The sequence below is a fragment of the Haliotis rubra genome, unplaced genomic scaffold (genome assembly GCF_003918875.1).
Source record: "Haliotis rubra isolate DU_JTF1 unplaced genomic scaffold, ASM391887v1 Scf433, whole genome shotgun sequence".
NCBI classification, from domain to species: Eukaryota; Metazoa; Mollusca; class Gastropoda; order Lepetellida; family Haliotidae; genus Haliotis; species Haliotis rubra.
This window is the reverse complement of record NW_025767117.1, coordinates 742,260-769,913: the sequence shown is the minus strand read 5'-3', so window position 1 is coordinate 769,913 and position 27,654 is coordinate 742,260. Positions and strand designations below refer to the sequence as shown.

The 27,654-nt window shown below is 38.9% G+C and overlaps 1 protein-coding gene and 1 long non-coding RNA gene across 2 annotated transcripts in view; both read right to left on the bottom strand.

The window, feature by feature from the left end:
- Positions 1 to 1,979: 1,979 nt before the first annotated feature.
- The window catches only part of LOC124289110 (sorting nexin-33-like), a 49,694-nt gene continuing 24,019 nt past the window's right edge, over positions 1,980 to 27,654 (bottom strand). The window contains exons 7-17 of the mRNA XM_046725712.1: positions 27,502 to 27,598; positions 23,418 to 23,543; positions 22,821 to 22,935; positions 20,860 to 20,883; positions 12,995 to 13,058; positions 12,738 to 12,841; positions 12,261 to 12,338; positions 10,214 to 10,290; positions 9,562 to 9,651; positions 6,477 to 6,683; positions 1,980 to 6,089 (exon numbers count right to left, since the gene is read on the bottom strand). Of these exons, the coding sequence (XP_046581668.1) occupies positions 6,042 to 6,089; positions 6,477 to 6,683; positions 9,562 to 9,651; positions 10,214 to 10,290; positions 12,261 to 12,338; positions 12,738 to 12,841; positions 12,995 to 13,058; positions 20,860 to 20,883; positions 22,821 to 22,935; positions 23,418 to 23,543; positions 27,502 to 27,598 (1,030 nt within the window). The 3' untranslated portion in view covers positions 1,980 to 6,041. The remainder of the gene's footprint in view (positions 6,090 to 6,476; positions 6,684 to 9,561; positions 9,652 to 10,213; positions 10,291 to 12,260; positions 12,339 to 12,737; positions 12,842 to 12,994; positions 13,059 to 20,859; positions 20,884 to 22,820; positions 22,936 to 23,417; positions 23,544 to 27,501; positions 27,599 to 27,654) is intronic.
- On the bottom strand, positions 10,985 to 12,247 carry LOC124289101. Its single transcript, XR_006901591.1, has 3 exons — positions 11,598 to 12,247; positions 11,175 to 11,306; positions 10,985 to 11,050 (listed from the first exon to the last, which is right to left on the bottom strand). It is a non-coding gene; the product is annotated as an uncharacterized LOC124289101 (long non-coding RNA).

Here is a 27,654-nt window from a genome sequence, read left to right as displayed (position 1 = left end):
AAATATGTTCATTTCAGAGACTAGTTGTTAGTCTAACTGAGGATGGGCAGCACGATAGTGGGTTGGGGAGAGATTTGGTTGAGACATGTCACCATGACATCAATTCTGGTTATTCTGAGGGAACTTAAGGGTTTGTTGACATCACGCCTTGTTTCAAAGATTAATCTTCCAGTTCGACGATAATGGTCCTGTTCTGATGACCTCTTTACCTTTTCATTATTGATCTATTTCCAATTCTGGTGACATTGCTTCCTGTTTTAAACACGTCCACATCACATTTTCCTGACTTAGTTTCCATAGGTTTGTTCACACAATACATATTTCATCATTTCTTGAGACAGCTAGAGATGTAGCCAAATGGACACTTGGTTGAAAATCTTTCCTGGGTTTTACTCTGTGCTGTATGACATGTGGCATGTGAGAAAATGAAAATATACTACAAACAAAAAGTATGAGAACACTCTAAAATTTGATAGTCACATATAAACTGAAACGTGGTGAGGTCATTTATACTCTAAGGTAAATTCAACTTTTTGTGTGCTTAATGGGGACTTTAAATGACATGTTAGAACATGCAGTGAAGCAACTGATGGGATGTCTGTCTTCCACATGCAGTAGCCTGTTGTGTTTGGGTGTTTGAATCAAACAAGGTGCTGGTGTGTTTCAGCACCCTTGTTTTTCGCTGTTTTGACAATGTTTCATTTCACTCAAAGTCAAAGAATATTGATTCAGTTGCTTCACTGCATGTCCTAACATGTCATTTAAAGTGTCCATGAAGCACAAAAAGTTGCATTTACCTTAGAGTATAAATGACCTCACCAAGTTAAGTTTATACATGACTATCAAATTGTGTGGTGTTCCCATACTTTTTGTTTGGAGTATATCTGCAGCATCGACATTAAATAAATCAGTGGTGCAGTATGTCAAAAAAGGATTTTTTTTTATCTTTATACAGCACTATCTCACATAGGATCAACTTCATTCCTTGATCATGGCCATTTGACATGGTGACCACAGACTCTGCTTTTAGCAGAGATTTCTTATGAAAGTGGAAAGGGTTTTGTCGCTTCTGTTTACATATTTATCTTCACACTTTGAGGACAATTCGTCAAAAATGCAGTGCCATCTGCAATTTACTCAGAAAAGAAGATGCAAAATGCATGACTTCCTCAATGATAATATCAGTCAAATCCGGGTGTAATATATTCAGGCAGAACTTGCATGTAGGCATTCCCACAGACACTGATCTGATTTATTATGAATGTGAATCACAACAGCTTTTATTGGTGAAATCAAAATGAGGCAATCTGGCCAAGATGGTAAATTTCAGTTTCAGGTACATTCATGATCTGATATTTAATAAAACGGTCAAAGAATCACTTATCTTACATTCAGTTTCCTACTCAACCAGAAGTGTAGGAGACCAGTGATACTGACCAGACAGATGTGTTTGTGGCCTCACCACAAAACTGGTATTATAATAGTTATTCATAAACACATGCTCAAGATATAGTCGGATTCATACAATGGGCTCTGCTATTAACAGAGTTTTCTTGTGAATATGGAAAAATGTCTGTGTCATTCTATGTTCATGGTATTTCAGCAAAGACACAGTCAACAATTAAACACCCTGTGACCTAAAATGTCAGATTAATTGGTGTGTTTGTGTGTGTGTGTGCGCATGCAGGGCTGTGCACCCCCCTGTCCTGAAAATTATTTAATGACCATTGAAACTCTCCTGAAAATGAGGTGTGCACCCCCCTTTCTCAAGAGAGTGCACCTCCACCCCTTTCTCAAAATGTTGTACCCGCCCCTGTGTGAGTAAGGAAGTGTCAACCTAACCATGTAGCAAGAAATAGTTAGTGAAGCTTACACCTAAGGCCTTCTTGTGTCTGGCACAACATCAGAAATGCTTAATATCTGGTTGTATACACAGTAATGGGTTGCACTGCTTGTACAAACAAGGTTACCAAACTTAATATTCTTTACAGTTTATTTTTAGATTCACATGTGCATCAAACACTGATCACTGTAGAATGTAGGATATAAATCAAATCTGTACAACTACTGACTTTAGTGAAGTGCCAGGGCACAACCTGCCACATTATCAGGACATCTGACAGCATTCATTGCTTGCTTAAAGCAAATGCATCATTTTGTTACACTTCGCACATTAAAGGGGTGGCTGCATAACTTTAGAAAAACATGCTGCCTTAAAATAAATGTTTCCCTTAACATTCAAACTGCTGGGCACCCAAGTTCATCTCCCTGGTTGTTGACATTTTTGCCATGTTTGTGAAAGTTTAACATACAACAGAACATGGGCATTGGCATTGCTACATCTAGAAAAAAAGAACTCTGTCATAATGCACTCACTTAAACTGAATCAGTAGTGTTACAAATGTACAAAGGTCCTACCTAATTTTGATAGAAAATAATAAATGTTAGTAATTCTAAGTATCATATACAATTAAAGTCTTAGCTAACACTCTTGTAATTTATCAGTACAGTATGGTCCTAGGTTGTGAACAGAAGGGGCCTCACTGAAAGTACACCACTAAACATGTTAAACAAGACATCCTTGTAACCGTCAGTAAGGCAGGCATACACTCACACTGTCACAGCTTGTCATGTCCACAATCCAGAAGGGTATTTCCTTTCACTGATATGAGTATAAACAGAACATCTCATTTCAGAAAGCTGTAAAACAAGCAAACACAGTCTTGGTTCTAAAGTTCACCGTAGTGCACCTGGATATGTAGTCCAGTTTCAAATGTCAACCAAATCAAATACATATTTTCTGTATATAAAAAAGGACTAATTGACAAACTGAAACTAGAAATTTCATTATTATTTTTTGTCTAAATGAATTCATCAGCATCATGGAAAATGAATTCATCAGCATCATGGATTGCAATACAATCATTACTTTTATACAAAATCTGAGCCTCAGATTTCAGGGGACTTTTTTCTGTTCAAATCACTACATATTTTATCCTCTTGCCAAATGAGAAACTTTTACATGATGCCCAATACCAAATCCTAGAAATGAATCCTTTGAGAACCAATTATGTTTTTGATGACAGCCTATATGGCACTCCCTGCAGGTTGGACCTGAACATAAGGCAGGACTGACTGCACAACAGCATTGTGCACAAACATGCACAGGTTAGACACCACACAAATCAGACATACATTCGCTCCATTGTCGGATATTAACAGTGACATATATACACTAGGTTTCACAGCATGCATAGATTAAAATTTCACCTGCAATGTGCAAATGAGCAAAAAAGATAGGTGTTTTGATCAACCTCAGACTTCTTTGATAAGCATTTAATAAGTGCAATACAAATGGAAGTACAAAGACTAAATAATGTACATAATCTACATATAATTATGATAAATTCAGTAAAATATAAGTGGCTATCACATGGTTTGAAAGACATGAAAATGAATTAAATTATACATGTATGAACAATAAGAAACTTTTCTGTTATTCTGCTTAGAAAGTCTTATCCTCAGAGAGTGTGTGAGTGAGAGAGAGTTGGGTGTAACACCCAACAGTATTCACGTTGTATCACGGTGTGTCAGCTTGATGTGGAAGACCAACGAGATGCAGGTCCCCGACATTTATCACTCTGGTGAAACCAACATAACACTATACCCAGGTCTTGATGGATCCTACTAGTATTAAAACCCATGCATGCATCATTGCTGTCAAGCATGTTGGAATATTATTTATCAGTATTTCGTCAACTTACAGTAAAAAATAGAAATTAATCTCTCGGATAATGTTTAAAGAACATCATGACTAGAGCATGTGAATTGTTATAATGTTAACTGGCATATAACCAGAGTGTAGAGCTCCTGGATGTAGACCTTCTGATGAGCTTCAGGGGTGAGAGTCGGGGATATTCCTTCATCAGCAACTACTCAGCTGGGTATGTTATCAGTCGTTTCTCCATTCCTCATCAGACCTTTACCACAAGAATAACTACATCAGAGATAGGTACAACCGGTGCTCTGCCCACCATCTAAGCAAACTGTTAAATAGCAAAACCACTGTATCATGTAAACTTAAAAACATGCTTTCATTTCCTCATGTTTCCTGTCAGTGCATAGAACACCATTGATTAACTGTTCATTATTTGAAATATGTAGCAAATATTTGACCCAACCATGACAAATCAAACAGAGTTCACTACCATAAGAGTATAGAATGAAGCAAGTTGACTTAAGCATACTGACAACTATCACTGTTCAATGATAGTAACTCACAGTTGTTAATAAATGGTGGACATCACCATTCACTATCAGTCCATCAACAACAGACCCTTATCGTCTATCATAATCCTAGCTGGTCAAAAGGACATTATGATACTTTCAAACTTTATGCAGCTGAAAGAAAATTAAAATGTGCTCATAGAAAAGAATACTTGCCATTTTCATTGGCAATCCGATGAAAGGTCATTGCTGGCTGCAGTGAAGATATCGGGAAAGAGACAATCAAAATGTTCAATTATGCTGTAGGCTGATACAGGAAAGTATTCCCATACTTGTTAAATAGAACATTGGACTATTCTGGCCCCTGCTGACTAATACCCCCCAATAATATGTCAGTTTCTACAGAGTCGCATACATGCATCATGTACGTCACTGGCCCTAGTTGGACTTTCTCTACAAAAATAGGGTAGTCATCACAGACTGGATGGACATCTTGAATCTATATACAGTGAAGAGTGTGTGAGATGGACTTAATGCTGCTATGAATGGTATTTTGAATGCCTCTCTATTTCAGCTGGAACCATCTTAGTGACACACATTCAGTACAGCATTTGTGTTTCTCAGGATATAAAAATAGATATTATTTCAGAGGTTTTTAAGACACAAAGTAAAAATTAAACTATTACTTGTCTTACAATGCATACCATTCCTAGGTTCTCATACCAAACACTAAACATAACCAGTACAAAAGATGTGTCAATTCTCCTTAGTCCTGCTTGCCATCACAAGATTAACCTACTGTGCCAAAAGATAAGCACATCTTACAAGATTGGAGCATGCAGGAGTAACTTCACCCTGTACACATGTACACCATGTCATAATTACTTCATGGATATGCCATTTCTGATCATAAGTGCCTCACACATGGAATCAACAAACATTCCACAAAGTTTTTGCATAAAACATATGATACGATTATCATTCAACAATATAAGGTGTTTTTAGTACACTGGAGACTCCCCCGATCCGATTATGCAACAGAAACTGTTCTTGACTTTGCATAACTTCAAGTTCAAGCATTAACAATTCTTGTAAATTAATCACTCATCACAAATAAAAGCACTTGCAACTGATTATCAGTTTGGTAATTTATGTTATCCTTTGCTTTTAAAAGCAAAATAAACAACTGGAATTTATACAACTTTCTGTCCTTAGAGGACACGTCTTCAATCAGTATGGAGCATACAAATGGATGGCAATGTCAAATGTCAAGCTGAGTACTGAAAACCTTGTCTGTTCATTTCTGTAATGGCCATTATATTTTTCAAATAGCTCTTTTTGTTCTGAAGTTCCTGTAGATAGATCTGTAGTATGCTCAACACATTGGAAGGATCAAAACAAATTGAAGGAACAATCAATTCATTTCTCCAGTATAAAAACACAATTGAGTCCGGTGGCAATGTCGTGACATCACTGTCACAGGTGTTCCTGTGAAAAATTTCAGCACCAAGTGCCATCATGTTTACAACTCGACTCCACGCACGAATTTGTCTCTAATGTTAGTTTGATGGCTGCTGTGTACCATCTCATCTTCTCACAAACACCATCTTCCAAACACATCCTGGCCTTGTCAACTGTCAATGCTCAGTCAAGATACTGATAACCAGACACACATTTCAGGTACACAGGTCCACTGGACAAAGAGTCTTTGCCGAAAACATCATGTTACCACCATCACTTCCTGCCAGCAATATATATGCTCTTCACCTGTCTTTCCATTCACTCTGGTCCACTTATTAGTATAATCACTTGTATTATGCATCATCAAACTTGGCCAGAGTTGACTCCAGCTTCTGTGTTATCTGAAAACAAGGACATGAGAGTGTTACAGGAGGAGTTTAATGCCACTTTGAACAGTATGACATTGTATTATTGTCAGCTGGGAGGCAGGCCCTAAGAGATGTAGATCTGATGTACCAAACGGTAGGGTTCATGAATCTGGAATTCATCTACTGACCAATTTGCTGATTGTGGCAGCTAGGTATCAGCAGTGTACCAGCAGCATAGAGCAGTCACATTCAGATGATCATCAAACACCACCTAACTAAAGAGGTAGCAGCAATGACAGGGGTGGGATACTAAGAAAGGAGGAGCCCACAAATTAACAATGGAGTATTTGTAGTACACAGCCTCATTATGATTTGATTATCAATCAGAAAATGTATACAATATGAAGATCTGAAAGTTACCGTTTTAAAGAAGTTGATTTGTTCCTGCAGGTAGCTCTTGGTCATTTTCTTGAAATCAATGACCCTTTCCTTCTGGAAGTGGTTCATCTCAGCCAGTGTTCCATAAGAGATGATGTCTGCCTTCTGCATGACATCCTGCACCTCTTTCTCTCCCATCTTCCCCTCATCTTGTAGCTTCTGACACTCCTTTGCCTTTCCAATGGCTCCCTAATGGAACAAAGACATGAAATGTACCTACAGGCTCAAAACATTATCAAGTAAGTTCTGCAAATGAACTACAGCAACCACATCATGACATCTTGTGGACAGTATTTCAGTCCCATCGTTGTCTGAAGTGAGATTTACAGACTTACTAGTTCTTCCTGTAGTGGACAATATGAGTAATACAGTCATATCACAGTTGTCTGAAGTGAGATTTACAGACTTACTAGTTCTTCCTGTAGTGGACAATATGAGTAATACAGTCATATCCTAGCTGTCTGAAGTGAGATTTACAGCCTTGCTACTTCTTCCTGTAGTGGGCAATATGAGTAATACAGTCATATCCTAGCTGTCTGAAGTGAGATTTACAGCCTTACTACTTCTTCCTGTAGTGGACAATACAAGTAATTCAGTCACATCCTAGCTGTCTGAAGTGAGATTTACAGCCTTACTACTTCGTCCTGTAGTGGACAATATGAGTAATACAGTCATATCCTAGCTGTCTGAAGTGAGATTTACAGACTTACTAGTTCTTCCTGTAGTGGACAATATGAGTAATACAGTCATATCACAGTTGTCTGAAGTGAGATTTACAGCCTTACTAGTTCTTCCTGTAGTGGGCAATACGAGTAATACAGTCATATCACAGTTGTCTGAAGTGAGATTTACAGACTTACTAGTTCTTCCTGTAGTGGACAATATGAGTAATACAGTCATATCACAGTTGTCTGAAGTGAGATTTACAGCCTTACTACTTCGTCCTGTAGTGGACAATATGAGTAATACAGTCATATCACAGTTGTCTGAAGTGAGATTTACAGACTTACTAGTTCTTCCTGTAGTGGGACAATATGAGTAATACAGTCATATCCTAGCTGTCTGAAGTGAGATTTACAGACATACTAGTTCTTACTGTAGTGGACAATATGAGTAATACAGTCATATCACAGTTGTCTGAAGTGAGATTTACAGCCTTACTAGTTCTTCCTGTAGTGGGCAATACGAGTAATACAGTCATATCACAGTTGTCTGAAGTGAGATTTACAGACTTACTAGTTCTTCCTGTAGTGGACAATATGAGTAATACAGTCATATCCTAGCTGTCTGAAGTGAGATTTACAGACATACTAGTTCTTCCTGTAGTGGACAATATGAGTAATACAGTCATATCACAGTTGTCTGAGTGAATTTACAGACATATCCTAGCTCTTCCTGTAGTGGGCAATTAATACAGTCATATCCTAGCTGTCTGAGTGGAGTATTTACAGCCTTACTACTCTTCCTGTAGTGGACAATATGAGTAATACAGTCATATCCTAGCTGTCTGAAGTGAGATTTACAGACATACTAGTTCTTCCTGTAGTGGACAATATGAGTAATACAGTCATATCACAGTTGTCTGAAGTGAGATTTACAGACTTACTAGTTCTTCCTGTAGTGGACAATATGAGTAATACAGTCATATCCTAGCTGCCTGAAGTGAGATTTACAGACATACTAGTTCTTCCTGTAGTGGACAATATGAGTAATACAGTCATATCACAGTTGTCTGAAGTGAGATTTACAGACTTACTAGTTCTTCCTGTAGTGGACAATATGAGTAATACAGTCATATCCTAGCTGTCTGAAGTGAGATTTACAGACATACTAGTTCTTCCTGTAGTGGACAATATGAGTAATACAGTCATATCACAGTTGTCTGAAGTGAGATTTACAGACTTACTAGTTCTTCCTGTAGTGGGCAATACGAGTAATACAGTCATATCCTAGCTGTCTGAAGTGAGATTTACAGCCTTACTACTTCTTCCTGTAGTGGACAATATGAGTAATACAGTCATATCCTAGCTGTCTGAAGTGAGATTTACAGACATACTAGTTCTTCCTGTAGTGGACAATATGAGTAATACAGTCATATCACAGTTGTCTGAAGTGAGATTTACAGACTTACTAGTTCTTCCTGTAGTGGACAATATGAGTAATACAGTCATATCCTAGCTGTCTGAAGTGAGATTTACAGACTTACTACTTCTTCCTGTAGTGGACAATACAAGTAATTCAGTCATATCCTAGCTGTCTGAAGTGAGATTTACAGCCTTACTAGTTCTTCCTGTAGTGGACAATATGAGTAATACAGTCATATCCTAGCTGTCTGAAGTGAGATTTACAGCCTTACTACTTCTTCCTGTAGTGGGCAATACGAGTAATACAGTCATATCCTAGCTGTCTGAAGTGAGATTTACAGTCTTACTACTTCTTCCTGTAGTGGACAATACAAGTAATTCAGTCATATCCTAGCTGTCTGAAGTGAGATTTACAGCCTTACTAATTCTTCCTGTAGTCGACAATATGAGTAATACAGTCATATCCTAGCTGTCTGAAGTGAGATTTACAGCCTTACTACTTCTTCCTGTAGTGGACAATACGAGTAATACAGTCATATCCTAGTTGTCTGAAAAGTGATTTACAGCCTTACTACTTCTTCCTGTAGTGGACAATATGAGTAATACAGTCATATCCTAGTTGTCTGAAGAGAGATTTACAGCTTTACTAGTTCTTCTTGTAGAGGACAATATGAGTAATACAGTCATATCCTAGCTGTCTGAAGAGAGAATTACAGCCGTGAATAATTTTACAGTCACGTCAGTTCTTCGCGTTGTGTAAATACAATCATGTCATAGCGGTCTAGTTAAAATTAACCACAAGGACATAAAGAAACATTTAGTTAATGTTTTCTTTTCCTTACAAAATGATTAACTGACAAAATAACAATCCTCTGCAGATCTCATATTTCAAATAGAAAATAGAGTAAATGTGTGAGTTAACCTCAACTAGCTACAATGAATGGAAGGCTAAGAGGGGATAGATAGTGTACTACAACACTGACCTCATGGACCTTCACTACATCAGGGTACACATGGAGAATACCCTTGTACTCCCCTAAGGACTCAAACAGTTGCCACGTATCTCTGGATGGCTGAAAGAGAAAAATACATATTTCACTACTTCTTACATGACAATTTACAGTTTATGTTACACCACATGCCAGATGACATGTTACATAACACGCTCCACTACATCTTACATAACAATTTACATTTCATGTTACACCACATGCTGAATGACATGTTACATACATGTTCCACCACATCTTACATAACAATTTACATTTCATGTTACACCACATGCTGAATGACATGTTACATACATGTTCCACCACATCTTACATAACAATTTACATTTCATGTTACACCACATGCTGAATGACATGTTACATACATGTTCCACCACATCTTACATAACAATTTACATTTCATGTTACACCACATGCTGAATGACATGTTACATACATGTTCCACCACATCTTACATAACAATTAACATTTCATGCTACACCACATGCTGAATGACATGTTACATACATGTTCCACCACATCTTACATAACAATTTTCATATGAGAAAATTGAAGGGAATCAACCTGGTGTTTGTTCAAGTGCCTCATGGTTAAGAGTACAGTTGAGATGATTGTATTGACTAACCTGTTCTCCATAAAGGTCTCCGATCTCAGTGTACGTATCTGCAGTATAGTCCATGGCTCCAGTCAGGGCCTGGGAATCTGAAAACACAGGAACTTGCACTGAATGTAACCTACACTGACTTCAAACTGCCCTGCAAGTATGTACCTTACACTATCACCTACACTGGCAAGTATATACCTTACACTATCACCTACACTGGCAAGTATATACCTTACACTATCACCTACACTGGCAAGAATATACCTTACACTGTCACCTACACTGGCAAGTATGTACCTTACACTATCACTTACCCTGCAAGAATATACCTTACACTGTCACCTACACTGGCAAGTATATACCTTACACTACCACCTACACTGGCAAGTATATACCTTACACTGTCACCTACACTGGCAAGTATATACCTTACACTGTCACCTACACTGGCACGTATATACCTTACACTATCACTTACACTGGCAAGTATATACCTTACACTATCACTTACACTGGCAAGTATATACCTTACACTGTCACCTACACTGGCAAGTATATACCTTACACTATCACCCACACTGGCAAGTATATACCTTATACTATCACTTACACTGGCAAGTATATACCTTACACTATCACCTACACTGGCAAGAATATACCTTACACTATCACTTACACTGGCAAGTATATACCTTACACTATCACCTACCCTGCAAGAATATACCTTACACTGTCACACTTACACTGGCAAGTATATACCTTACACTATCACTTACACTGGCAAGTATATACCTTACACTGTCACCTACACTGGCAAGTATATACCTTACACTATCACCCACACTGGCAAGTATATACCTTACACTATCACTTACACTGGCAAGAATATACCTTACACTATCACCTACACTGGCAAGAATATACCTTACACTATCACTTACAAGTATATACCTTACACTATCACCTACCTGCAAGAATATACCTTACACTGTCACCTACACTGGCAAGTATATACCTTACACTATCACCTACACTGGCAAGTATATACCTTACACTGTCACCTACACTGGCAAGTATGTACCTTACACTATCACCTACACTGGCAAGTATATACCTTACACTGTCACCTACACTGGCAAGTATATACCTTACACTGTCAACTGGCAAGTATATACCTTACACTGTCACCTACACTGGCAAGTATATACCTTACACTATCACCCACACTGGCAAGTATATACCTTATACTATCACTTACACTGGCAAGTATATACCTTACACTATCACCTACACTGGCAAGAATATACCTTACACTATCACTTACACTGGCAAGTATATACCTTACACTATCACCTACCCTGCAAGAATATACCTTACACTGTCACCTACACTGGCAAGTATATACCTTACACTATCACCTACACTGGCAAGTATATACCTTACACTGTCACCTACACTGGCAAGTATGTACCTTACACTATCACCTACACTGGCAAGTATTTACCTTACACTGTCACCTACACTGGCAAGTATATACCTTACACTGTCACCTACACTGGCAAGTATATACCTTACACTATCACCCACACTGGCAAGTATATACCTTATACTATCACCTACACTGGCAAGAATATACCTTACACTATCACCTACACTGGCAAGTATATACCTTACACTATCACTTACACTGGCAAGTATATACCTTACACTGACACCTACACTGGCAAGTATATACCTTACACTATCACTTACACTGGCAAGTATATACCTTACACTGTCACCTACCTTTCATCAGATCAATGAAGCATAGCTATATGGTCCTCCTCAAGCTGGAGCCTTCATCAACTACTAGGTACACTGCTATGGTATCATACATATACTTGTCTGTTGTTTACACTGCACTGATGCAAAACTCCAGGTGTGTGATGGTGGTCAGGAGTATGTGGTTGCACCAGATACTCTAGTGGTTGACATTATGGTGAACGTCCCCAAACACTGTGTAAAAGGTAAATTACTAGAGGAATGGCATGGTCTAACAAAAGGCAACTGATAGAAGTAAACTACTCACATTGTCCGCTGTCCAGGGTGAATGATACTGCAAGCTGTTTGAATCCACCTCCTATCTTATGGTACTGGCTTTTGAATCCTGAATCCAGATAACAAACACGATCAGTCTACATTGAAAGTATAACAGAGATTAATATATATAGTGTGTGTTCATACCTGCTTATATTCCACTTGTCTGCATATATGTTTGAACGTCTAATTCACATGGTTGATTTTGAAAGAATGACCCTAAAATCAACCTAGATAACATGAAAAACAAAGTAAAATATGGTTCAACGTATTTCATAATTCCCATGGTATACATGATTCCTGTGTATATATAGAGCACAACTTATCAGTACTTCCTGTCACATTACAAATCTTTATTTGATACTAGTATAAGCGCAGACTTCTCCACCAATTGTATTATGTACTTCTGCATACAAGGAGAGATGTGGAGGCAGTGCTGGACAGCTGGGCCTAACAGAAACACACTTACCACCAGACTGCTTCTTAGCATGTTCATGAAGAACATTCATGAAGGATTTTGTACTCTCCGTCATACTCATTACAAACTTGCAGAGGTTCTCCATCTTAGGTTCTCTGTAACCAGAAGAAAGGAAAGACATGGGTTTGGTGTAACATCCACAATACTGTCGTTTCTCCCATATTGGGTTGACAATGTACACAGTTACTGGCATTGTGCCGAGGGCATGGGAGTAGACAGGACTCAGAAAATCGGCTCGATATACTCACACTTCTCGCAAATCAAGAGGATGTGGTGGGGTTTGTAATAACAGGAAAAATCTTCCTCCTAAATATTAAATATATGTAATTTTTTTGAGTAAAATTGATATTTTATACTTATCCTGACTCATGCTCTTTTGCTTGTCTCCTTCCTCTTGCTTGAACATAGTGGAACACTTGTATCTCCCTAATTGAAGTTCCCTTCAATGTAAAATCACTAATTAGTACACCACGAGTTACCTCCCTTCCACAAGCGGGGGGAGCAGAAGCCACCTCTACCCATGTGCCTCACTCTCTCCTCATATACTGAGCCCAACATTTGAATTTACAGGGAAATCCAAAGTGTTATTTGGGGAGGATGGGAGGGCTGACCTCATGAGTCAGGATAAGTATAAAATATCAATTTTACTCAAAAAATTACATATTTTTCCTTATCCTGACTCATGCTCTTTTGCTTGTAGAATCCTACGGATTGGAGGTGGGAATATATAATACTTTGGATTTTAATAATTAGTGATTTGAACTGTGATGATTGTAATAACCCTATGGGAACTTCATAAAGGCACTGAACTGATGAATTCCTGCTGCTAACTTATCAGCTGCCATATAAAGGTTATTACAATGTACTTATTATGATAAAGTATATATAACATTAATACAATGCTTAAGACTAATAGACTTAAGCTTGTTAATATGCTAGTATAAACTCCTTAGAGTTTGTTAGCTAAATTACTTTAAAATATAAACATAGTACTAAGCTTAAGATATGATTAAACTTAAGCTAATTATATAATAGCAAAACTCTTTTAGAGTTTGTTAGTTAATGTACTTATATGATATAGACATAGTGCTGAGCTTAAGATATAAATAAGCTTTAGCTACCTATATAATAGCAAAACTCTGTAGAGTTTGTTAGCTAATATATTTTTACAATATGAGTATAGTACTGTGCTTAAGATATAATTAACTTAAGCTACATATATAATAGCCAAAACTCTGTAGAGTTTATTAGCTTATAGATTAATAATGTAACCATAGTACTAAGCTTAAGATAAGATTAGACTTAAGCTAAATGTATATAGCAAAAAAAAACTCCTTAGAGTTTATTAACTAATATACTTTTATGTTATAACCATAGTACTGAGCTTAAGATATAATTAAACTTAAGCTATATATATAATAGCAAAACTCCGTGAGAGTTTTGTTAGCTAATACATTTTATAATGTAACCATACTGCTTAAGATATGATGAAACTTAAGCTAATTGTATAATAGCAAAAAACCCTTTAGAGTTTGTTAGCTAAAATACTTATATGATATAAACCTAGTATTGAGTTTATGAAGGAAACCTTAAGCTACATATATAATAGCAAAAACTCCGTAGAGTTTGTTAGCTAATATACTTATATGATATAAACATAGTATTGAGCTTTGAAGGAAACCTTAAGCTACATATATAATAGCAAAAACTCCGTAGAGTTTGTTAGCTAATATACTTATATGATATAAACATAGTATTGAGCTTAAGATTTGAAGGAAAACTTAAGCTACATATATAATAGCAAAAACTCCGTAGAGTTTGTTAGCTAATACAAGTTATAATGTAACCATAAAGCTTAAATTATGATGAAACTTAAGCCAAATATATAATAGCAAAAAACTCTTTTAGAGTTTTGATAGCTAATATACCTATATGATATAAACATAGTACTGCGCTTAAGATATGAATAAGCTTAAGTTACATATATAATAGCAAAAACTCCGTAGAGTTTGTTAGCTAATACATGTTATAATGTAACCATATTGCTTAAGATATGATGAGACTTAAGCCAAATAGCAAAAAACTCTTTAGAGTTTGTTAGCTAATATACTTATATGATATAAACATAGTACTGAGCTTAAGATATGAATAAGCTTAAGCTACCTATATAATAGCCCAAACTCTGTAGAGTTTGTTAGCTTATATATTTTACAATCTGAGTATAGTACTATGCTTAAGATATAATTAAGTTAAGGTAAATATATAATAACCAACTCTGTAGAGTTGTTAACTTATATATTGTATGATGTAATAATCATAGTACTGTGATGATAAAAGAACTTAAGCAAATTATATATAGCATGTAGCTATTTAGTACTGTTATAAGATAAGTAGAAATCTGTAAGATTGACTTATCTTCTCGAGGAACTGTCAACTGTTGTCTGAGGACCATGGGATCGAATTGGTGGATACCTGAGACGTCCTCGGTGATGATATCTCTCAGATAATGGTTGGCAGACCTCCAGAAAATAAACCCTCCATTATTTCAAATAACATTGTGTAGATCAATTGTAGAAGTTAGCGCTCTAATATCATGAGTATTAAAAGCTCATGGAGGGTCGGATTGGGTCCATCCGTCTTGTATGCATGTAGTATGACAGTTCTGATCCAAGCGGAGATATAGTGCGTGAGATTTCATTCTCGTAAGTTGATGATAGAGGAAATAATCTGTTGCATTATTCCCTTCTGTTTGGTTCGGTGGAGATAAATTTACAGTGCTCTTGCTGGCCATCGTGATAGAATCATCGTTATCATGAAGTCCAAGTATGTCATCCAGGCGTGTTCATAAACCTCACTTGTGAGGTGTTGGAACACTATATTCAGATCCCCAAGTTGGAGGGTGAAACTTCCGTTTTAATTCTCCAATCAGAAAGTTTAAGTAGGTTTACTAACCATCTAGTTGTGTTAGTAGCTTGATTATGAAATTCAGCTGTAGTCTGAGGCGCTGTGGATTTAGATCCACTTGTATCCCGTCGTCTAGGTTATTAAGCTCTGCGAAGTCCTTGACGATGTAGGTGCACAACCAGGTGTGTCTGTCCTCGTTGAACTTTATGTAAAATTGCCTGACTGCCGTGCCTCGTCCCTAACTTGACAGGGGAGGTCTCTAACCTGAAGAAAGCAGCCCAATCATGAAGGTTCAGATTAACTGGACTGTAAGGAGGCTTGCTCGTTCACTGATATATAGTTGTCACTTGTAGCGTAAGTCTTGAACTGTGAACTAAGATCGACCTCTGCGTGGAGTCGTTGTCCAACAGCGGTCCAATCAGAACAAGGCATTTTGATTCTGTAGAATACCAGCTGTGATGTCACCGGTGTAGCAGGAAAAACCTTGTATAAAATCTTGCCGTCGTTGATATTAGCATAATCGTCGGTCTTCACCGTAGCTTCGAAGTTACCCGAGTGACCACGTGTTTGAGGGTTAAAGGTAAACGCTTGAAAACCTCCGGTAGCGAAATACCTCGCTCTGTAATATTAATGCTGGGTAGGTTATTTTCCTGGCTGTCGTGAAAGTAACTTCAGTTTTGAATATAATTCCGACTTCCTTATATAAAGGTACAATAAACTTGCAAGTTGTCAGCTTGTAGACTGTATACATGAATGTATCGTCATAATTGTAGAATTAAAGCTGAACTTGTTGTACATATTTCTTCTCAGAAACTTTGGCGATTATGAGTTATACTGGCTGTAACAAGGCTGCTGTTCAATTTCGATATTGAATTGTCTGCAGATCTGCGTAATGGTCACGCATGTAGATAATCGTCGTATCGTAGTCGGGATTGCATATTCTAGCAATCTATCACGGAAAGGTTGATTTCTGTGAAGATCTATGAAGCGTCGTTGACTAATTAATATAGCGGCGTTCTGTGTTGTAAATAGCCTGTGCAATTGTCTTCGCGTAGGCTTATAGGCGGCATATGGCATACAGTTGATAGACAACTTATCGCGATGTCTTGAACGGACTGGCGAGTAGCTATATATGACGCGAGTGGCTAATATATGGAGACCTTGGAGGAGATTTCCTCGGTGGGCCCGGAGACTTAGCGAAGCTCTCGAAGTATCCATTCTAGATTTTCTGTGTGAGGTAGACTTGGAGCCACTTAGCCTTAGCGACCTTCGCGAAGGTATCGAGTCAGAGCCCGATCAGTATATATATAATATATGGCTTGCTTCGCGAAGCGACCTCTGTGTTCAACAGGAGTGAGTGAGTGAGTGTTTTGTTTTCGCCCGCACTCAGCAATATGTGGGGTCGGTGAAGCGCTACTCCTCCGTGGCGTCCCTTGTAACTGGTGAGGCTCTAGCTCCTTCGGCGGAGGTGGCCTGGGACTTCCTTAGCGAAGTGTCTAGAATCCGATCAATATATGGCGTTAGCTTCATACAGGGTGTGGTTCTTGCTGGTTCTGCATAAGTAGAGCCGAGTAGATCATCCTATCATCTTCAGAAGTCGTGTCCGCGAAATCTGGTGATAAGAATCTCATTGATCGTTCTAGATCTATTAAGGCCAAGAACATACGCCTCTGGCGTTTGAACTATTATGGCTTTATGGTAGGCTGTGTCCACATACTGTGGCACCGCAGCAATCGAGTCGTCGGAGGTAAGGTGATGGCGTCTGCCTCGTCTTCCTTTATCAGGTATGTCTGCGCCCGAGTTGCCACTCTTGGAAGGTGAAGAGAGATCTAGGTTGTTTACCATCCAATATCGTATCTCAGCGTCTGAGAAAATGATGCCTCCATCATTTTCTATCCCAGCATCGCTGATGAGAGGTTGATGCTCTTCTGATGGTGGACTGTGTATTTCTATCTCTATGTCGGGTGGCCTTCGGGGAGACCTGACTGTAGACTTGTGTGCAGACTTGTGTGGTGACCTGTGAGGCGATCGGCGTGGTGATGTCTGCGAGGAGATCGGCGCGGTGAACGCGCGGAGATCGTGTTGGTGATCTGCGTCTATGGGTTGACCTTCGCGGAGACCTGTGAGGAGAATGTTGATAGCTTCGCGAAGCTCTTGTGTAGTCAGGTGTCCTTTGCGAAGGCCTTCGCGAAGCTTCCTCTGCGTCCGGTCCTGGGGAACGGCGATTTGACCTTCGCGAAGGCTTCCGTGAGGTCTGATGGTCTGAGTCCGCATCTAAGGATGAAGCCAAGGAAGGTGATGATCTATCCCGCCTTCGCGAAGGCTGTACATCTGGGTCCTTCGTCGAGGTGGTCTGCGACTTCCTTCGCGAAGGTGGCTTCGTCGTGGCTGCTACGCTGATGGGGGTGCCTCTGGGGTGTCGTCTGCGTTGGAACCTTCCAGCGAAGGCTCAGGCCTTGGGCTGGCTGCTTCTCCAGTCTGTAGTGGCCCTCCATCATGATCATGATTTGCGCAACAGTTCATCTGGGATGGTCTGCGGCCGAATTAGTCGGTGCCCTCTCTCTGCGATGTTAGCGGCGGGGCCCTCAGGGAAGTCGTCTGACGTCAGTGTAGAGACCTCAGGCTGCATGGCGATCTCTGCTGATGTCACTGTAGCTGTCTCCGGTCGCTTCTTGTGGCGTACGTCGGGGATGATGATCGGCTGATCATCGTAGAGACCCAGTTCAGCGGCTGGAACAATCTCGGTTGAGAAAGTCCTAGTAGACTTCGTTGATTTCCCCTCAGAGGTCGACGCTGCCCTGGGGGTGCGAAGTCTGCGTTGAGTGTTGGTAGCGACGGGACCCTCAGGAAGAATATCAGCGTTGGTACATCAGGCTGCATGTTGATCTGCGCTGACATCACTGTTGTCGACATCGGTCATTCTTTTGATGTACATCAGGTATGATGATCGGCTGATCATCATACAGGCCCAAATCTGCGACGGGAACAATCTCGGCTGAGAAAGTTCAAGTAGACTTCGTTGATTCCCCCTCAGAGGTCGCGTTGAGATGCAGTAGAAACCCTCTAGTCTTCGGCTGCGACGATGGGATGTCTGGGGAAGCAGGACGCTTCTTGGAGGCGGCGGACTACGTCCCACGCCTCTCCACCACTCTAGCGGAACACCAGACGGGAGGGGGGTCGACCAACAGCAGTAGACTGGCGAGGGGTTCAGGTGTATCAGTCATGGCTAGACTCTGCATACGCGACCTATCTGCTGCGCGTCTCAAACGCAAAGTAATATTTATTAAAGGCAGAATTGGATAAATTAGTACCGCAACTGCAATGTGAATAACATGAAACATGGCGCAGTACAGCTAGGGCATATTAAATCGCGGATCAGCAGCAGAATAAAAAGCGTAATGTGCAACAGTACAGAATTTTTATCAACGTAATCCACTGAAACAACACGTCCCCGTGAATAAACAGTAGAAACACGACTAAATATCAATATATAATTGTTGAAGATACTAGCTAAACCTCTATAGATGTCTATCACGAGGGTAACTAACTAAATATAATCAAAGGATATAGTGTGTCGGGAGACACACAGCTCTCGTCCAGCTCACTGGAAGAAGAAGGAGAGTGAGGCACATGGGTAGAGGTGGCCCTCGTTCAGCTTGTGGAAGGGAGGTAACTTCGTGGTGTACTAATTAGTGATTTTACATTGAAGGGAACTTCAATTAGGGAGATACAAGTGTTCCACTATGTTCGCAAGAGGAAGGAGACAAGCAAAGAGCATGAGTCAGGATAAGGAAAAATAAATTAGAAAACTACCCACAAAGCAATGCCTTACTTTCTCTGTCTTATGTTGATGGTTCTATTTAACAAAACTTGAACAGTACAAATTAATATGAAAGTACTCTATCGTATGTGATGATTTGTCACGCCTGTCCCTTCAAAAGTTGACATTCAAGTTTCATTAAATGACTGTATATATACAAATGTTGTTAAAGGTATCATGTAAATGAGCTTGGGACAAGATTCAAAATTGACCAAACAAGAAGAAAAAGTCAATAATTCCCCTCAAAGGCAAAATACTCTTCATGAATATGTCTATTAGTTATGATCATGTCAAATGTTTTGGCAAAGTGGAAGGAGGGTACTGAAAGGTTTTTAAGTTCTGCTCCAGAAAGGAGCACTACCAACAAATTCAGTGGAAGCCAAACTTGTTGCCATGGGAACGCAAGAACATATTTTAATCAGAATTCCAAAACCAGACCAATCTATGTGACAATATTGGTGAAGAAATATTGTACGTTTGTAAAATTCTGCTCCGGAAAAGAGCACTACCACCTATTTCAATCAGTCAAACTTGTTGCCATGGAAATGCAAAACATATTTTATTCAGAAATCCAAAACTGTCAAAAGGCATCAGTACAGCACCAGATCTATCTATGTTTGGTGAACAAATATTTAATGGTTTTAAAGTTCTGCTTCGGAAAAGATGAATGTGCACTAAGACGGACGCATGGACGGAATCCATTTTAATATCCCCCACAAAACGTTTGACTGTGGATAAAAAATTAATTACATGACCATAGAATCAAATCAGGAGTTAGACGTAATGTTTGATACTATTACTGGTTATTGAAATTCCCAATGTTTCTCATCACATGATTGGAGATTTACAATTTAAAACATCAAAAATTATGTTAAAAATACAATTTAACATCAACAGATCTAATGAAAAACTCTTTGGATTTAGAAAGTACCGACATGATAAATTTAACAAAATAATCAGCAGTTGTTAAAATTAAGCATCAAAGTGAACAAATCTTTGTCCTTATTCTCTAATGTTAAAAAAAGTATCATTTAAAGGTCTAAACCTAAAAATCTCAATGACCCATAAGTTATGTATTCTGATTACTCTTGACAATGAGTAACAAACATAGCCCTCCTCTGTCTATTAATCTTGTAAAAATTGTTGTGCTGGGAAGGAGAGTGGGGCCATTTGTGTCTGTGCTGGGCAAGTGTGATGGATGACAGGTAAACAATCATCCTGACAGTCACTCATTGACTTTTACTTCGTCATTTACTATGATGTGGAGCAAATATTGTGTGGCAATGACAATACAAGGTCACAGATTATAAGGAGCATGATTCGCGATTCGCGATTCAAGCAAAGCAATACACATGGGGGGTTCTGTCTAATTGGAGGTAAAAATCAAACCTGTAATTGAACTGAAAACTGGAACTGGAAAATAATAATAATATGAACATTCATAACTTTGGAAAGGCCAAAGGCAGACCCAGTTGTGGCAAATGTGTGTGCGTGTGTGTGAGAGCATGTGTGTCTGTGTGAAGTCACATTATGTACACACTAAGGTGCAATTTACGTCATGGCGGCTCCTGGGTACCACTAACTGGTCATAAACCATGCCTGATAATACATCTATTATATAAAGGAAACTACCAGTATGGATTGTCCAGTACAAATAGAGAAAAAATGTTCATATGTGGCACATGCTGGGAAATATTCCTAATATCTTCACGTATTTACTGTATTGATTCTAAGTTTAAAATTATATACAAATGCAATGAATATATTTTACTATTCATTAAAACATTTAAATATTTAAATGTTATGAATATCAATGTTGTGAAAAAATAATAACATGTCATATTATGTGAAAAACACATAGAGTGTTTAGGTCTTACATCAATAATCCAAGGGGAATCACTCTAACTTGTTTTCACATGATGAAAGAAAACAGACTATATTCACATTTATCACAAAAATTCCATCACATCTGTAATCATATTCAAAATCTATCACTATTTCTATACTATTCACAGGCATCATATATTGAAAAGTTCATGGAAGACTAAAACCAATGAAAAGCAATTCAGACTTTAGAAGGAAATACTACATGCGTGTTTAAAAGGCCCAGCAGGTGCTACTACTTGGAAGATGTAAATGCCTGTGTAAATTACGGATTTGTGGGGAAATCCTGCAGAATTACCCTAAATCATTCTCACTAATGAAGTATCATCAAAGGTAAGGTACATGCTGACATTTATTATTCTACCAAGACATCTCAAATTCCCCAGAGCTATGGAATCTACATCTAGTTAAGATAATCGTCTTGTTGACAACCCTATTGCCTCAAACAAAAACATCTTTTCATAAGCACATCTTTCGAAAATTCTTTTAGAGCTGCGAAATAACCTGTTGCAGTTCCTATATAAATCAAGCAGAAATCATGATGATCAATAGCAAAGACAGTGTACTGAAAAAGTTAGTACATTTACACAGCTTGACTTTGATCCTATTCAATCACATACTGTGACCTCATGGCTATAGCATCACAGTGCTTGTGTTTCCCCTGTTAAGAAATTTATGACATCATCAAAGTGGTGTACTTTAGAAAAAGCCTTGATTGAGCTCACATGATATGAGCCTAAGTGAACTGATTCTGTCTCACTGACTTTGAATGTCACTGACGTGGTTCCAGTATTATAGTGAAACTTACTGTCTTTATACATAAAGCTAACATGTAATGCTGATTTTCCTGATTTCAATCTTTCCACCAGCTGAAACTATTGGGTTACACCAATGTCACATCTCAAATCACCTCCATTATGGCCTTGGTTTTGGTAATCATGCTATGGTAGAATAGACTGACTGACTTTGGTTTTACGCCGCTTTTAGCAATATTCCAGCAACATCATGGCGGGGGACACCAGAAATGGGCTTCACACAATGTACCCATGTGGGGATTCGAACCCGTGTCTTCGGCGTGACGAGCCAACGCTTTAACCACTAGGCTACCCCACCGCCCCTATGGTAGAACAGAGAAAAACATAGTTTGTTTTCTATGTAAAATTCTCATACAATTTAATGTCTGTAAAGATTCTTAATTCAAAACCTCAAACTACTAATACTATATTGCTTTTAAGTTTTATACATTGTATATATACTCGAAGTTCAAGTTTGATATCAATAATTTGAAAACACACTTCATTTATCTCCTGAGTGGAACAATAAGGATGCAGTAGAACCATATGAGCAACAGACGGCACGACAGACATGTTGCACAAGCTGCTGCACAAACAAGCAACTCTTGATCGAGGCACATGATGGAACAGAACACCTCCCCTTGGGCTGTGCTGGTCAGTGTGGGGACTCACCAGATATTGCCTTGTCAGGGAGTGGTGGGATAGGGATGCAGGGAAATTTTTCTTCCAGCCTTTCATGTAGCCAGTCAAAGTGTTTATACCTTCGACTGACCTGAATACCATTGAACTGAAAAAATAGAAGTATTTCATAAGTAGTACATCAAAGAGAAAACGAAAACTACGATGCTATAGAGATAATATGTAAAACAATGGTCCAATGCATTTTACTGACCAATCATGATGGTTAGAAGTATTTCACTGAAGCAACAGAACACTGACGAATTTGACATACTAAAATCATGACTGATTCAGATATACACCAACTTGTTTCCACTTATATATAGTATCCTGAACAAAGTTTTGTAATACATATCATATCTGGACTTCAGTGTGGTGTTCAAGCCAATCTTCTTTACAGATTGTCTCCCTTTCATTAGAATGCTGATATACATCTATCTACTCATGATGCTATCTCCAAGTTATCACCGAAGTGTGAAATCAGCTTAAAACTGGAACAAAAGTAATCATAAAATTGCACAAACTTCCTGAGAATGTTAGTTGGTACCTATTCCAGGACATAATAAATCTAAGACCATCTATACTACTCACTGATGGAGTTATCTGGTATGCAATATAACTTTTGAGTCCCTTCATTTTACTCTCCTTCTTCGGAGATGCCACCTCACATGTGTACTGGGTCTGTATTGGAGTCCACTCCGGCCCATCGGCTGTTTCCTGAAATACACAACCACAAGTTACATCATCAACACCAGCTTGACTTGAAATACTGAATCCGAACTATTTAAAAAAAGGTAATTTTTTAAGTAAAATTGATATTTTTATACTTATCCTGACTCATGATCTTTTGCTTATCTCCCTTTCCTTTTCGAATGGTAGTGGAACACTTGAATCCCTTGAAGTTCCCGAAGCAGACGTATAAATACACTCACCCACGAGTTACCTCCCTTTGCCCTTTCCTGCGCAAACCAGTCAGGTGACCTGCCTTACTTGTCACTCTCTCCTGATTTTCTGCCCATGCACTTGGATCTGCTGTGAAATCTCAAGTGTCTTCAACGGGGAGGTTGGGAGGGCGTCTCGTCATGAGTCAGGACAAATACCAAAATATCAAATTTACTTAAAAAATTACATATTTTTACTTATCCTGACTCATGATCTTTTGCTTATAGAAGCCGACAGATTGGTGGTGTGTCAAGCCACTTTGTGGATTCAACAGCTGTTCTTAGATACGTCCTGTATTCCCCCCATGGGAACTGCGAAACGGCATTTCTGTGGTCCTATTCTTCCAACTTCCGTTATAACTAGGGGGGACCACTTTCTTGTCTTACTTCAATCTCAGACAAGTTGAATCATGTAGATTCATGTGGCTATAGATAAACTAGTATCTTTCTATTACTAGATATCTTATAACAACCCATAGATTATGATAAGATCTTTATCATAAATGAGTTGCGACCCCCTTCACGTACAGGTAAGATCTTTACCCGTACAGGATCTTTAATCACTCATGCTAGCCTGTGCTAGACTGTGCGCATGGACTTTCAAACTAGTACTTTTCCTTAATAAAAGTTATCAACAAGTCAACGTGATAAATAAAGGGTGAGATTTTCCAACTCAGCGCCTTTGAGGAACTGTTAGTTGCTGTGCTACAACGAGAGGCCCAAATTGCTGAATGCCTGAGACGTCTTCAGTGGCTATGTCTCGGAGGTAGTGGTTGGCAAACACCGTGTCCGGCTTCCAAAAGCAGCCCTCCATAATTGTTGGTGTTTTGGAAAGAAAGATAGTTTCTTTGTTTTTTTGTTATCTCATAGCCAAAAAACATCTTTACAAGAACCATGAACGTTGCATCAAAACGCAACCGTAACGCCTTGTGCAGTCACTTTCTGCATGTGCAGGGTCGAGCACATAGGTTTCTGACGGCTAAGTGGATGGTCGACAATTTTGATCAGTGAGACTCTGGTCGTAGATTACACACATAGTTTGCCATATTCGGGCCTAGTATAGATACTAAACAATTTAGAATTATAGTTGTGTATCTTATCAGATAGCTTATTTAGTTCATGTAGTTTAGAAGAAGTATCATATTTAGTTTGGTGGTCGGAGTGGCAAAAGTATCATATTTAATGGTCGGAGTGGCAAGAATGTTGTTTATTTACCATTTAGGTAAGCACGTTTCACGTTCACAAATTATTTTAGTAATTCCATTGCATAAACAGTTGGTATAGAGCAATTTCCGTGCAGAGCCAGTGTTGACGCCAGTGCTCTGACTTCGTGTGGGTTGGAAGCTCTAGGAGGTTCTAGTCCTGCTGCTTTATAGGCTCTCAATATAATGGCTCTCATCCAGAACGATATGGTCGTTCTTGAGATTTCTGCTGAAGTCTCTGTGGATAATGGGATGAACAGGCGCTTCTTTTGAAGATATATCTTCAGGGCTCTGACCGGACACAAGGATAAGTCCTCTATATCCTGTGGACCGAGGATTGTAGACAGCGCTGGTACGTGGAACTGTCTATCTGGTTGACCAGGTAGCTGGTTCTTGGCAATAAAGTCCCATCTAAGTCCTAGATGAACTGCATTATGTTGCCCTCTGTCGAATCTGGTTCGACCAAAGTCCAGCGCAATTACTAAATCAAATTGTTATCTCTGCCAAAAAACATATCAATTTATGTAATATAAAAAAATCAATTCCAAAATTCAGTAATGATAAAAAGGTATTAAAAGAGATATTTTCTGTCGAAAAATTTATTTCAAAGAGAAACAATGAAATCGAGAAATTCAATCTTAAATGGAATTCGCTCATCCCAATATTCAGCAACTAATTATTATTATATCTCTACAGCAATGTATCTTCACCTTTTCTGCGCTTGTTGCTACCATATACCGTTGTTATTGACTTTGTAACCATGGGAACAAATAAATAAAAAAAAATTTAAAAAAAAAAAGTCCAGCGCATGTATCTCCGATATTCGAGCTGCCGTGGCTAACGCAAGCAGAAACAGAGTCTTCTGTGTTAGCAGCTCCAGTGTAATCTGGTCTAGTGGTTCGTAGACATCACTGGTAAGATGACGTAGAATTACATTTAGATCCCAGGCTGGAGCTCTGAATTTCTTTGGCTGGTCCTCCAGCTTAAAAGATCTCAGCAGAGCAAGTAATTCTGGTACTTTCGTTGATGCCTGTTTTCATGGTAATCACTGTACTGATAGCAGTGAGGTATGTAGATAATGTCGAACCCTTGAGATGTCTGGTCTGTCTGAAATGACACAGATATTCCGCCACTTGAGGATGAGTGGCTATCATTGCAGTGAAGCCTTTCCGTCTTGCATAAGTCTCAAACTTCAGCCACTTGTCGTCATATAGGTTACGAGTCGATCTGCGTAACGCTAGCGTTACTGCTTTGGCTGCCCTGGCGGAGTATCCTCTTTTCTTCAAGCATGTTTTGATACGGTCCACACGTGTAACTGGAATATTGTGGGGTTTCCGTGGACTTGCTTGGTGTGAGGATGTATTAGTAGGTTCGGCCAATCTGGTAATTTGATTACTGGGTTTCCAAGATCTTCTATTAGGTCTGGGAACCATGCTCTCACTGGCCAGTAGGGCGCGACCAAAGTCAGTTGTAGCGTCTGTGTCTGTTTGATCTTGAACAGTACTTTTGGCAGTAGTATCGGGGATGGAAAAGCGTAGCCGTTTAATCCTTCCCACGACATGCTCAGTGCAGCATACTCAACATAGCACCAGTATTATGAATTTCAGCAGTAGCAATCAACATACGGTTTGAAGGCTGATCTCCTATTTTATCAGCTGTGACTTAAGATGACTTCCTCACCTGATCCATGGCACGTCTATAGATTTAAGACAAATATTGATTAAAATTAGATTTGATAAATCAACACAATAAGTACAGCGCAAGCTGGAAGAACATGGTTTGATGCACGAAGGGCATTGGGGGTGAGGATCAGCCACGGATAACCTGTGCCAGCAAACACTGCAAGATTTCATGAAATGTAAACAAAGTTGCATCACGATGAAATTATCACACAAATACAAATATTTTTTAAAATTTTTTTACATATAATACAATATAGTTATAGCCAAATCAATACACAGTGTAATTTTGAAGAATAGGACGTAAATAAAAAGGATATAATGCCGTATACAGGACTCCAGTGCTCACCCAACCATCCACTTGGGCGAAAAGGGAGAGAGTGACAAATATGGCTGGTCACATGACTGTTTGCGCGGGAAAGGGCAGAGGGGAGGTAACTCGTGGGTGAGTGTATTTTTACGCCCGCTTTGGGAACTTCAAGGGATTCAAGTGTTCCACTACCATTCGAAAGGGAAAGGGAGATAAGCAAAAGATCATGAGTCAGGATAAGAAATCTTTCATATCTTTTAAAGTCATAATTTTTCTAATTGTAACAGAGATCTTGTGTGTCTCTATTAGGAACACCTTCGTGTATGTAATCGCTGTAATGTAAAAAATTCCTTAAAGCAGAAAGTGGTAAAGCAGATAACTTTACACAGAACAGATCTGTAGGACATTTCACTGACCCTTCTTGTGCTCTACACAATCAGTATTCTCAGCAACACTGCCATGATCTCAATAAACTAGGAATTAGCATCTACAAATGATTGTGAAGGGCCAGGATATGAGAGTTACTATCTGAGGCAGTCTTACAATCATCCTGATGAGGTCACTCTCTGCCACTCGTGTGTTGCCTGTGTTCTGCCCCATCATGAAGGCCTCGCCTCCTGACTTGGCAAAGTGAGACCATCTGGGAAAATAACACCAGCATTAGTCAGCTGATTTCATTTTCAGCATTACTGTCAA